The 12,692-nt window shown below is 48.7% G+C and overlaps 1 protein-coding gene across 1 annotated transcript in view; it reads right to left on the bottom strand.

Moving 5' to 3' along the window:
• Positions 1 to 12,692, bottom strand: part of pecr (peroxisomal trans-2-enoyl-CoA reductase) — a 33,311-nt gene that overhangs the window by 14,470 nt on the left and 6,149 nt on the right. Inside the window, exons 2-3 of the mRNA XM_041200143.1 lie at positions 10,942 to 11,075; positions 162 to 327 (exon numbers count right to left, since the gene is read on the bottom strand). Coding sequence (XP_041056077.1) covers positions 162 to 327; positions 10,942 to 11,075 — 300 coding nt within the window. The remainder of the gene's footprint in view (positions 1 to 161; positions 328 to 10,941; positions 11,076 to 12,692) is intronic.

Below are 12,692 nucleotides of genomic sequence, written 5' to 3'. Positions count from 1 at the left end.
ACACACACACACACAGACACACACACACATACCATTCCCCTTCCCCCCCCTCCACACACACACACACACACACACACACATCCTGAACTTTTCCTTTCTGCACTCAGCCCCCACCCCTCCTTGGTGCCACGTTCCTCTTGCTGAGACGCTGGTGCTTTTACCTTCTCTGGAACAGTAGAACGTTCCAGTCAGGTTGGTCTCGATCACAGCGTTCCAGCCTTTGGCTGTGATGTGTTCGGCCGGACTGAGAAACTGGCCTCCTCCATTATTCACCAGGTAGTCAATACGACCATGTAACTGCAAGGCAGCTTTCATCAAATTCCTCACCTGAACAGATAAGGAAGGGCATCAGCTCGAGAATGGACACAATCACATTCTCATCAATCACTCCTGAGTTCCATGTCTTTGTGTTCACATCCCCCCATTGTCTCGCCATTCCCTATCTCTGTAACCCCCCCCACCCCCCACCCCCCCCACCCCACAAGCCTCCAAAATCTCAGCGCTCCTCTAATTCTGGTCACTTGCTCATCCCTGATTCCCATCGCTCCACCATCGGCGCCCGTGCCTGCAGCTGCCTGGGGCCCCCAGCTCTGGAATTCCGTCCCTAAACCGCTCAGCCTCTCTCCCCTTCCTTTAAGACCATCTTTAAAACCTACTTCAAGTCTTTACTCACTTGTCCTTTGTGGATTGGTCTCAATTTTTTTTTTTTGAGAATGCTCTTGTGGTGTTGCCTTGGGACACTTCACAAAGGGGTGATATATAAATGCAAGCTGAAGTTGTAAGCGACTGGAATGGATTTTGCACAGAATTTGTAATGTGTAACTGTTCTCCACCTGTTGAAGGAATAATCCTGCTTTTATCAGGTGTAGCTTCGGTCATTTGTTTGTAGAGACTCTTTTTAAATAAGACTCTGTAGACTGTTTGCTGCACTTTGCAGAGAAGTTTGATGATCAGGGGGTCATGGGTCAATATTGTAGGTGATTGGGGGGGGGTTGATGTTGAGGGGAGTGGATGGTGTGTGGGGGAGGGAGGTTGACGGTGGGGAGGGGTTTGGGGGTGTCCTGGAATGTTCCGGAATTATCTGCAGGGTCACTGCTGGGTGAATAAGGAGCTGCTGTAAGATGTGGATTCACCCTGATCTCGGGATTCCCACAGGTGCAGGCCCGCACTCATGTGGCGCTCAGGTCTCTGTCGCTACACTCAGTGGATTTCATTAACCACAAGGGCTTCCACTCACTGAACATGCAGCTGGTGTGCGGCCACCAGAAACGCATCCTGCAGGTATGCGCATGGTTTCCAGGGAGTGTGCACGACGCCTACATCCAGAGTCACTCACAGATCCCTGCAGTCTTCCAGGATCCACAGAAGCTGCAGGGTTGACTCCTTGGGGACAAGGGCTACCCACAGAGGCCATGGCTGATGATACCCGTGCGGTGGCCTCAGACTGCAGCAGAGCGACACTATAATGAGGCTCATACTGCAACTCACAACTTGGTGGAGCAGACCATCAGGATGCTGAAGATGAGGTTCCGGTGCCTGGACCTGTCTGGTGGAGCCCTGCAGTACAGTCCACAGAGTGTCATGCATCACTGTCGTCGTCTGCTGCGCCCTTTACAACCTGGCGCTGCAACAGGGAGAGGAGCTGGCTGAGGAGGAGATGGAGGGGCTGCATATCTCCTCCTCCAGTCCTTCAGGAGCTGGTGCCCAGCATCACTGGTCACAGATGCTGGTGTGATGGGGGCCAGCTCCACCTTAAAGGTGCTGAGAGCTCACAGAGAGAATGATGGAACTCTGTGACACCTGCCCACTACATCCTGGCAGCAATGACCAGCACCGCTGAGGTGCAGACATCAGTAATGTGTCCAGGGAGTGTGAGGCTGGACCATTCTGTGGTCTGAAGGCTGCACGAAGCACAGGGAAGAGGCCCTGGACTGAGATACCTGCCTTTATCTTGTGCAGAAAGGCTTCACATCTGAGTGACAAGGACCCTGCTCATCAGAACAAGGAGTCACAGACAGGGAGACATTCTTGAGAGTTTATTGACAATAGTGAACATTAGGCAAACTCAGGAACATCAGGAAGGGATGTCCGCTGCACTCAGATTGCAAGGCACGATGGAGGAGTCTATCTGTCTTCAGGCTGAGGTGATAGTGCCGGCATTGAAACACACCGAGGCCAACACTGGCAGGATGGTGGTCGCCATGGAGACAGTAGTCCAAGCCGTCGCTCCTGCACTGCTGCACAGGCTCAACTCCATGTACAAGTGATTAACACTCATGCCCAGACTGTGCAATTAATTCTCCTTAACTTTCCTAACCCTGCCGCTATGTCTTGGTACTCCCCGAACCTCCACAGCGGAGGTGGGGGCAGCCTGCTCATTGTGATGGCCTGTCCGTGATGAATTTGACGGGCGTCCTCTGGAGGGCCGAGACTTGGAGGGTCCCGGCCTGCTTTCAGGGTCCTGCTGTGTGGCAGTAGCACCCTCCTCGGCCTGTGGAGCTGGAGCTGCTGGGGTGACAGGAAGAGGGGAGTTGGATGGACCGGTCACTCCCAGAGTCACCTGGGTGGATGGGCCCGGAGTGTGCACCTGCTGAATCTCCTCCCTACGGGTGCCCGAGGGGCCCTGGCTGACTCCGTGAGCGGAAGGGGCAGCCGGAGTGAGATCGAGCTGCCCAGCACCCCTCTCGCACATACACTGTTGGAGGCCAACTATGGCAACAGCGAAGGAGTTGAGCCTGTGCAGCAGTGCAGGAGCGATGTCCTGGACTAAGGTCTCCATGGCGACCACCATCCTGCCAGTGTTGACCTCGGTGCTTTGCAATGCTGGTGCTATCACCTCAGCCTGAAGATGGACGGACTCCTCCATCGTGCTTGGCAATCTGAGGAGTGCAGCAGACATCGCTTCCTGACGTTCCTGAGTTTGCCTTTGCAGCTCCAGCAACTGTGACATGACCGAGTCCAGAGGCTCCTCATCCGATTCGGACTCAGCAACGTTCTGGCCTCCAGCAATCCTCCGAGTGCCTGGGACCTGGGGAGTCCCTGCCTCCCTGCTGTGGATTAGACAGTGCGATGTGCTCACCAGATTGTGGTCCCGAGGCTACTCTAAAGCTCGGTCCCACCGAGGTGTGTGTCTCTGCGCTGGTGGGGGGTGTGGGTGAGGCTGTGACAGGACTTCAGGGAGGGTGCCTCCAGATTCCTCTGTGGAGGTTTCTTTGGGGCTTGATTGGAGGCCCTGGGTCATGGACTCCGCCAGCTGTTTCCCAGAGGTGCCTGTGAAAGCAAGGGGAGATAATTAGTGCATGGCAGTGACCTGTGAAACAGGACACATCACTCACAGCATGGTTATCTGATGGATGTTGCACTGCTGGACCCTCACTTGGTAGAGCAGTGTCGACCTCACCGTCAGCACAGGACCGGTCCCAGTCATCGCCGGACAGCTGGATGGCTCTGTTTCCAAATTCTGTGAGGACTTTGATTTCCGGCATCCCTCCTCCTGTCTGTGACCTTTCCCTCCTGCTGTGAGCCAGTTTGTCCTGTATGAATAGAGATGGGGAGAGTGTATCAGGACTCCTGCCGGGCCAGATGATAAGTATACCTGTCCTGTGTGGGTGGTGAGTGGTCCCATGGGCAGGATGAGGACAGTGAGGGTGAGTGTGAGAGAGTGAATGGCGATGTCCCTCGCACCGGCAGTGAGTGAGGGCCCTGTGGGTGTGTGAGTTGGGAGCGATGAAAATGGTGACTTACCCTGGTGGAACGGAGGAGATCGTCCATCCTTTTGCGGCACTGGGTGGCTGGCCACTTCTGAAGGGCACTGGCACTGACCACCGCTGCCATCATCTCCCAAGCCGGGTTGGTGACATTCCTGCCCATTCTGCGGCCAGAGCGGGGGTAGAGCACATCCCGGGGGTCTCCATGGCACCCAGCAGTCGCTCGAGGGACCTGTCGTTGAAGCGGGGTGGGTGGGGGGGGGGGGGGCTGCAATCTATTTGCCTTTGCTGGCCGTGTCTCCTAGGCAGCGGTGGTGAGCTGGTGGTGATGAGCGCTTTACTGGTGGCTCCCTTTTAAAGATGGCAGCCGGCGTGATGCACCAGCGGGGTGATTGCGAGTGGGCGAATGAGAGCCCACCCACCGGTGAATATATAATGAGGTGGGCTCGGGAAGATACAGCGTGAAAACCCGCCATCTTATATTGGCGGGTAGGATTCCATTTTACCCACTCGCTGCTGCACTTAGTGCAATTTTGGGAAAATTCAGCCCGTTAACTCTGCTCCTCTCTCCACAGACACTGCCAGACATAGAAACATAGAAACCAGGCGCAGGAGTAGACCATGAGACCTGCTGAGTTTTTCTAGCACGTTCTATTTTTATTTCAGATTTCAAGCATCTATCGTATTTTGCTTTTATTTAAGAAGTTAGACCATATGATAAGACCATAAGACGTAGGAGCAGAAGTAGGCCATTCGGCCCATCGAGTCTGCTCCGCCATTCAATGAGATCATGGCTAATCTGATAGTCCTCAACTCAACTTCCCTGCCTTGTCCCCATAACCCTCGATTCCCTCACTGATTAAAAATCTATCTCGGCCTTGAATATACTTAACGACCCAGCCTCTACAGCTCTCTGCAGTAAAGAATTCCACAGATTCACTACCCTCTGAGGGAAGAAATTCCTCCTCATCTCTGTTTTAAATGGGTGCCCCCTTACTCTGAGATTATGCCCTCTGGTCCTAGACTCTCCCACAAGGGGAAACAACCTCTCAGCATCTACCCTGTCAAGCCCTCTAAGAATCTTATATGTTTCAATAAGGTCGCCTCTCATTCTTCTAAACTCCAATGAGTACAGGCCCAACCTACTCAACCTCTCTTCAAAAGAAAATCCCTCCATACCCAGGATCAACCTAGTGAACTTTCTCTGGACTGCCTAAAATGTCAGTATATCTTTCCTTAGATAAGGGGACCAAAACTGTTCACAGTATTCTAGGTATGGTCTAACTAGTGACTTGTAGAATTTTAGCAAGACTTCCCTATTTTTATATTCCATTCCCTTTAAAATAAAGGCCAACATTCCATTTACCTTCCCTATTACCTGCTGAATTTGTATGTTAGCTTTTTAGGATTCATGCACGAGGACCCCCAAATCCCTCTGTGCTGCAGCTTTCTGCAGTCTTTCTCCATTTAAATAATACTCAGCTCCTCTATTCTTCCTGCCAAAGTGTATAACCCCACATTTTCCCACATCATATTCCATCTGCCAAGTTTTTGCCCACTCACTTAACCTGTCTATATCCCTCTGTAGACTCCTTGTGTCACCCTCACCACTTTCACCTTCCCACTTATTTTTGTGTCATTCACTTCTCTCATCCAAGCCATTAATATATATTGTAAATAATTGAGGCCCCAGTACTGATCCCTGTGGCACTCCGCTAGTTACAGGTTGCCTTCCTGAAGATGCCCCCCTTATCCCAACTCTGTTTCCTATTAGTTAGCCAATCCGCTATCCATGCTAATATACTACCCCCCATCACCATGGGCTGTTAACTTATTAAGTAGCCTTATGTGCGGTATTTTACTGAATGCCTTTTGGAAATCCAAATATATTACATCACTGGTTCCCCTTTATCTATCCTCCTCAAAGAATTCTAATAAATTTGTCAGGCATGATTTCCCCTTCATGAAGCCATGCTGACTCTGCTTGATTAGATTATGTATTTCTAAATGCTCTGCTGTTACATCCTTTATAATAGACTCCAACATTTTCCCAATGACAGATAACTGTCCTATAGTTACCTGTATTTTGTCTCCCTCCCTTTTTGAATAACATTGGCCGTTCTCCAATCCTCTGGGACTTTTCCAGAATCTAAGGATTCTTGGAAGATTACTACCAGTGCATCCACTATCTCTGTAGCTACTTCCTTTAATATTGTGGGGTGAATCCCATCAGGTGGGTCCAAGGGACTAATCGGCCTTTAGCCCATTAGTTTCCCTAGTACTTTTTCTCTAGCGATGGTTATTGTATTTATTTCCTCCCTCCCCCCCCCAACTTTATTTAGTATTTTTGGAATGCTATTAGTGTCTTCCACCGTGAAGACTGATGCAAAGTATTTATTCAACTCCTCTGTCATTTCCTGGTTCTCCATAATTATTTCCCCAGCTTCATTTTCTAAGGGGCCTATGTTCACTTTGGCCTCCTTCTTCCTTTTTATATATTTAAAGAAGCTCTTACTGTCCATTTTTATATTACTTGCTAGTTTAACTTCGAAGTTTATTTTCTCCCTCTTTATTATTTTTTTGGTCATCTTTTGTTGGTTTTTAAAACTTTCCCAATCCTCTGGCTTACCACTAATCTTTGCCACATTGTATATTTTTTCTTTCAATTTGATACTATCCTTAACTTCCTTGGTTAACCATTGTTGGTTTATCCCCTTCCTAGAATCCTTCTTCCTCACTGGGATATACCTTTGTGTGAGTCATGAACTATTTTCTTAAACATCTGCCATTGATCATCAACCATCTTTTCTGCTAAACTCCTTTCCCAGTCCACTCCAGCCAACTCTGTCCCCATTCCTTTGTAATTACCCTTATTTAAGTTTAGTACGGTTGTTTCTGACCCAATTTTCTCACTCTCAAACTGAATACTATATTCTACCATGTTATGGTCACTGTTTCCTAAGGGATCCTTTACTCTGAGATCAATTATTAAACCTACCTCATTACACATTACCAGATCCAAAATAGCCTGATCCCTGGTTGGATGCACAATATATTGTTCTTGGAAACTGTCCCGAATACACTTTATAAGTTTTTGCCTGTGATTACCTCTGCCAATTTGATTTTCCCAAGTTATTGCTAAACTCTTTGTATACTAATGTCCTTTAGGGAAGGAAATCTGCTGTCCTCACCTGGTCTGGCCTGCATGTGACCCCAGACCCACAATAATGTGATTGCTCTTAAATGCCCTCTGCATTTAAGAGGAGGTGGCATAGTGGTATTGTCACTGGACTAGCATTCCAGAGACCCAGGATAAATGCTCTGGGGACTTGGGGTCGAATCCCACCACGGCAAATGGTGAAATTTGAAATTCAATAAAAATCTGGAATTAAAAATGTAATGATGACCATTGTCAATTGTTGTAATGTGTTTTAGGGAAGGAAATCTGCTGTCCTTACTTGGTCTGGCCTACATGTGACTCCAGACCCATAGCAAAGTAGTTGACTCTTAAAAAATTGCACTCTGAATGAGGACAATTAGGGATGGGCAATAAATGCTGGCCTGGTCAGCGGCGCCACATCCCTTGAATGATAAAAAAAAATGTTCTAGCAAGTCACTCAGCTGTATCACTCCACCAAAAAGTCAATAAAAAGGACTGAAACAGAATGGACAACCCAGCAATGACAACAACGACAGACCAGCCTTGTGGCCCTGCAAAGTCCTTTTTACACACATCTGGGGACTTGTGCCAAAATCGGGAGAGCTGTCTCACAGCCTAGTCTGCAAAGTCCTTTTTACACACATCTGGGGACTTGTGCCAAAATCGGGAGAGCTGTCTCACAGCCTAGTCAAGCAACAGCCTGACATAGTCACCCTCATGATATCATATCTTACAGATAATGTCCACCATCTCCATCCCTGGGTATGTCCTGCCCCACCGGCAGGACAGACGCAGCAGAGGTGGTGACACAGTGGTATACAGTCAGGAGGGAGTTGCCCTGGGATCCTCAACATTGACTCTGGCCCCCATGAAGTCTCATGGCATCAGGTCAAACATGGGCAAGGAAGCCTCCTGCTGATTACCATGTACCCCCCCTCCCTCAGCTGATGAATCAGTGCCCCTCCATGTTGAACACCACTTAGAGGAAGCACTGAGGGTGGCAAGGGCGCAGAATGTACTCTGGGTGGGGGACTTCAATGTCCATCATCAAGGGTGGCTCGGTAGCACCACTACAAACCAAGCTGGCCGAGTCCTGAAGGACATAGCTGCTAGACTGGGTCTGTGACAGGTGATGAGGGAACCAGCAAGAGGGAAAAACATACTGGCCACATCCTCACCAACCTGCCTGCTGCAGGTGCATCTGTCCATGACACTATTGGTAGGAGTGACCACCGCACAGTCCTTGTAGAGAAAAAGTCTCACCTTCACATTGAGGATACCCTCCATTGTGTTGTGTGGCGCTAACACTGTGCTAAATGGGATAGATTTCGAACAGATCTAGCAACTCAAGACTGGGTAACCAGGAGGCGCTGTGGGCCATCAGCAGCAGCAGAATTGTACTCAATCACAATCTGTAACCTCATGGCCCAGCATATCCCCCATTCTACCATTACCATCAAGTCAGGAGATCAACCCTGGTTCAATGAAGAGTGCAGGAGGGCATGCCAGGAGCAACACCAGGTATACCTAAAAATGAGATGCCAACCTGGTGAAGTCACAACACAGGACTACTTGCGTGCCAAACAGCATAAGCGGCAAGCGATAGACAAAGGTAAGCGATTCCACAACCAACGGATCAGAACTGAGCTCTGCAGTCCTGCCACATCCAGTCATGAATGGTGGTGGACAATTAAACAGCTCACAGGAGGAGGATTCTCCATATATATCCCCATCCACAATGATGGAGGAGCCCAGCACATCAGTGCAAAAGATAAGGCTGAAACACTCACAACAATCCTCAGCCAGAAGCGCCAAGTGGATCGTTCATCTCAGCCTCCTCCGGAGGTCTCCAGCATCACAGATGCCAGTCTTCATCCAATTTGACTCACTCCACGCGATATCAAGAAACGGCTGAAGGCACGGGGTACAAAAAGGCTATGGGCCCTGACAATATTCTGGCAATAATACTAAAGACTTGTGCTCCAGAACTTGCCACACCCCAAGCCAAGCTGTTCCAGTACAGCTACAACACTGGCAACTACCCAGCTATGTGGAAAATTGCCCAGGTATGTCCTGTACACATAAAGCAGGACAAATCCAACCCGGCCAATTACTGCCCCATCAGTCTACTCTCAATCATCAGTAAAGCAATGGAAGGGATCATCAACAGTGCTATCAAGCAGCACTTGCTTAGCGATAACCTGCTCACTGATGCCCAGTTTGGGTTCCACCAGGGTCACTCAGCAGGAGGAGCAATACCAGAAGGACATCAAGGCAGCATTTGACCGAGTGTGGTATCAAGGAGCCCTAGCAAAACTAGAGTCAATGGGAGTCAGGGGGAAAACTCTCCGCTGTTTGGAGTCATACCCAGCACAAAGGAAGATGGTTGTGATTGTTGAAGGACAGTCATCTCAGCTCCAGGACATCACTGCAGGAGTTCCTCAGGGTAGTGTCCTAGGTCCAACCATCTTCAGCTGCTTCATCAATGACCTTCCTTCCATCATAAGGTCAGAAGTGGGGATGTTCACTGATGATTACACAATGTTCAGCACCATTTGCGACTCCTCAGATACTGAAGCTGTCCATGTCCAAATGCAGCAAGACCTGGACAATATCCAGGCTTGGGGTGACAAATAGCAAGTAACATTCACACCTCACGTGTGCCAAGCAATGACCATTTCCAACAAAAGACATTCTGACTATTTCCCCATGACATCCAATGGCATTACCATCACTGAATCCCCCACTATCAACATCCTGGGGGTTACCATTGACCAGAAACTGAACTGGACTAGCCATAAATACTGTGGCTACAAGAGCAGGTCAGTGGCTAGGAATCCTGCGGTGAGTAACTAACTCCCTGACTCCCCATAGCCTGTCCACCATCTACAAGGCACAAGTCAGGAGTGTGATGGAATACTCCCCACTTGCCTGGATGAGTGCAGCTCCCACAACACTCAAGGAGCTTGACACCATCTGGGACAAAGCAGCCCGCTTGATTGGCACCACATCCACAAACATTCATTCCCTCCACCACCGATACACAGTAGCAGCAGTGTGTGTACCATCTACAAGATGCACTGCAGGAATTCACCAAGGCTCCTTAGACAGCACTTTCCAAACCCACGACCACTACCATCTAGAAGGACAAGGGCAGCAGATAGTTGGGAACACCACCGCCTGGAAGTTCCCCTCCAAGTCACTCACCATCCTGACTTGGAAATATATCACTGTTCCTTCACTGTCACTGGGTCAAAATCCTGGAACTCCCTCCCTAACAGCACTGTGGGTGTACCTACACCACATGGACTGCAGTGGTTCAAGAAGGCAGCTCACCACCACCTTCTCAAGGGCAATTAGGGATGGGTAATAAATGCTGGCCCAGCTAGCGAAGCCCACATCCCATGAATAATTAAAAAGTAAAAGACACTGGTTACACCCCAGCTGGATTATTGTGTCCAATTCTGGGCACCGCCCTTTGTCAAGGCCTTGGAGAGGGTACAGAGGAGATTCACTAGAATGGGACCAGGGATAATGGACTTCTGTTAACGTGGAGAGACTGGAGACGCTGGGATTGTTCTCCTTAGAGCAGAGAAAGTTAAAGGGAGAATTAATAGAGGTGTTCAAAATTGTGAGGGATTTTGATGGAGTAAATATTTCCAGTGGCAGGAGGGTCAGTAACCAGAGGGAGACAGATTTCAGGTGATTAGCAAAAAAACCAGAGGGGACATGAGAATTTTTTTCCACAGTGAGTTGCTGTGATCTGGAGGGCGCTGCCTGAAAGGGCAGCGGAAGCAGATTCAATAGGAACTTTCAAAAGGGGAATTGGATCAATACTGGGAAAGGAAAGAATTGCAGGGCATTGGGGAAAGAGCAGGGGGGAGTGGGACTCATTGGATGGTTCATTCAAAAAGCCAGCACCAGCACAATGGGCTGATTGGTCTCCTTTTTTGCTGAAGAGTTCCAAGTACAGACAGATGCTCCCAGTACTCAATGGAAACCATTCCCCAGGGAGTTAGTACTTGAAGGAACTAAGGGAAGATAATTGGCGATAAAAAGAAACATTTACAGTACCTCATCCTCCTTGCGAATATTACACTGAATTGGTGTAACCTTTGCAGAACTGGATGGAGGAATTGAAGCCGCCAGTTGGTGTGCAGCTTCTCTCAGTCTCTCTATTTTCCTGGATGCAATCACAACGTGACATTCTGAGGAGATTAAACGAGGAGCTAAATTATACACTGAGCACAACCAGAGTCAAAAACAACTTAAATATCAGTGATTCTTCCTAAATCATTTTAATACTGATATAAACAAATGCATATTAATTGTTCCCTTCCTCAGTCAACAGCAAACCCACATAATAAATGTTTAAAACAGTCTTTGTCATTTCAATTAATTGCACAGTGTCATTCATTATTCCATTAGTCAAGGGTAACTGTACACTTGTACAGAGTCACTCTTTATTCAGGATAAGGGTCACTCACTGTGTAACTGTAGAGAGTCACTGTTTATTCAGGGTAAGGATCACTCACTGTGTAACTGTAGAGAGTCACTGTTTATAAGACCACAAGTATGTAGGAGCAGAAGTAGGCCATTTGGCCCATAGAGTCTGTTCCGCCATTCAATGAGATCATGGCTGATCTGATAATCCTAAACTCCACTTTCCTGCCTTGTCCCCATAACCCTTGATTCCCTCACTGATTAAAAATCTGTCTATCTCAGCCTTGAATATACTTAACAACCCAGCCTCTACAGCCGTCTGCGGTAAAGAATTCCACTGATTGACTATCCTCTGAGATTATGCCCTCTGGTCCTAGACTCTCCCACAAGGGGAAACAACCTCTCAGCATCTACCCTGTCAAGCCTCCTAAGAATCTTATATGTTTCACTCAGGTTGTCTCTCATTCTTCTAGACTCCAATGAGTACAGGCCCAAAATACTCAACCTCTCCTCATAAGAAAATCCCTCCATACCCGGGATCAACATTGTGAACCTCTTCTGGACTGTCCCCAATATCTTTCCTTAGATAAGGGGACCAAAACTGTTCACAGTATTCTAGATGTGGTCTAACTAGTGCCTTGTATGGTTTTAGCAAGACTTCCCTATTTTTATACTCCCTTCCCTTTGAAATAAAGGCCAATATTCTATTTCCCTTCCCTATTACCTGCTGAACTTGTATGCTAGCTTTTCAGGGTAAGGATCACTCACAGTGTAACTGTACAGAGTCACTCTTTATTCAGGGTAAGAATGGTCGTCGGCAGTCCCTCAGAATCAGGGATGATATCTGTCAGGTTTGGTGAGACTTCACATGACTGAGGAGTCCAATTCTGGATCCCCATGTTCTTTGGCAGTGGGGGCACGTTGTTGCGCAGGGGAGTGGAAATCGCAGCCCCGGGTTGGCTTCTTTCTCCTTCCTTTGCTGCCGCTGTTCCACCTTGCTGTGGAGTCACTGAGCCTTGAAGTGGCTTGCGCCTCGATGGACGAGATGGTGCCATGCTGAGTGATTGGCAGCATTCTCCTCCCAGTCAGTGGTGTTAATGTCTCCGTGCTTTATGACGACCTTGAGCGTAGCCTTACACCTTTTCCTTTGGCCACCCTCTGAGCGTAGGCCAACGGAGAGCTGAGAGAAGAGAACCTGCTGAGGTTTGCGGGCATCTGGATGCAATGGCCCATCCATCGGAGTTGGTACCACTGGAGCAGGGCTTCAATGTTGGTAGACGCAGCTTCATGGAGGATGTTTGCATAGTCCAGCGGTCCTCCCATTTGAACTCCAGGATTCGACACAAGCACCGCTGATGGAATCTCTCAAGGATCTTAATGTG

Source organism: Carcharodon carcharias, chromosome 12 (assembly GCF_017639515.1).
Source record: "Carcharodon carcharias isolate sCarCar2 chromosome 12, sCarCar2.pri, whole genome shotgun sequence".
In the NCBI taxonomy this organism is placed as follows: domain Eukaryota; kingdom Metazoa; phylum Chordata; class Chondrichthyes; order Lamniformes; family Lamnidae; genus Carcharodon; species Carcharodon carcharias.
Note: the sequence above shows the minus strand (reverse complement) of the source record. Positions and strands in the feature narration are given on the sequence as shown.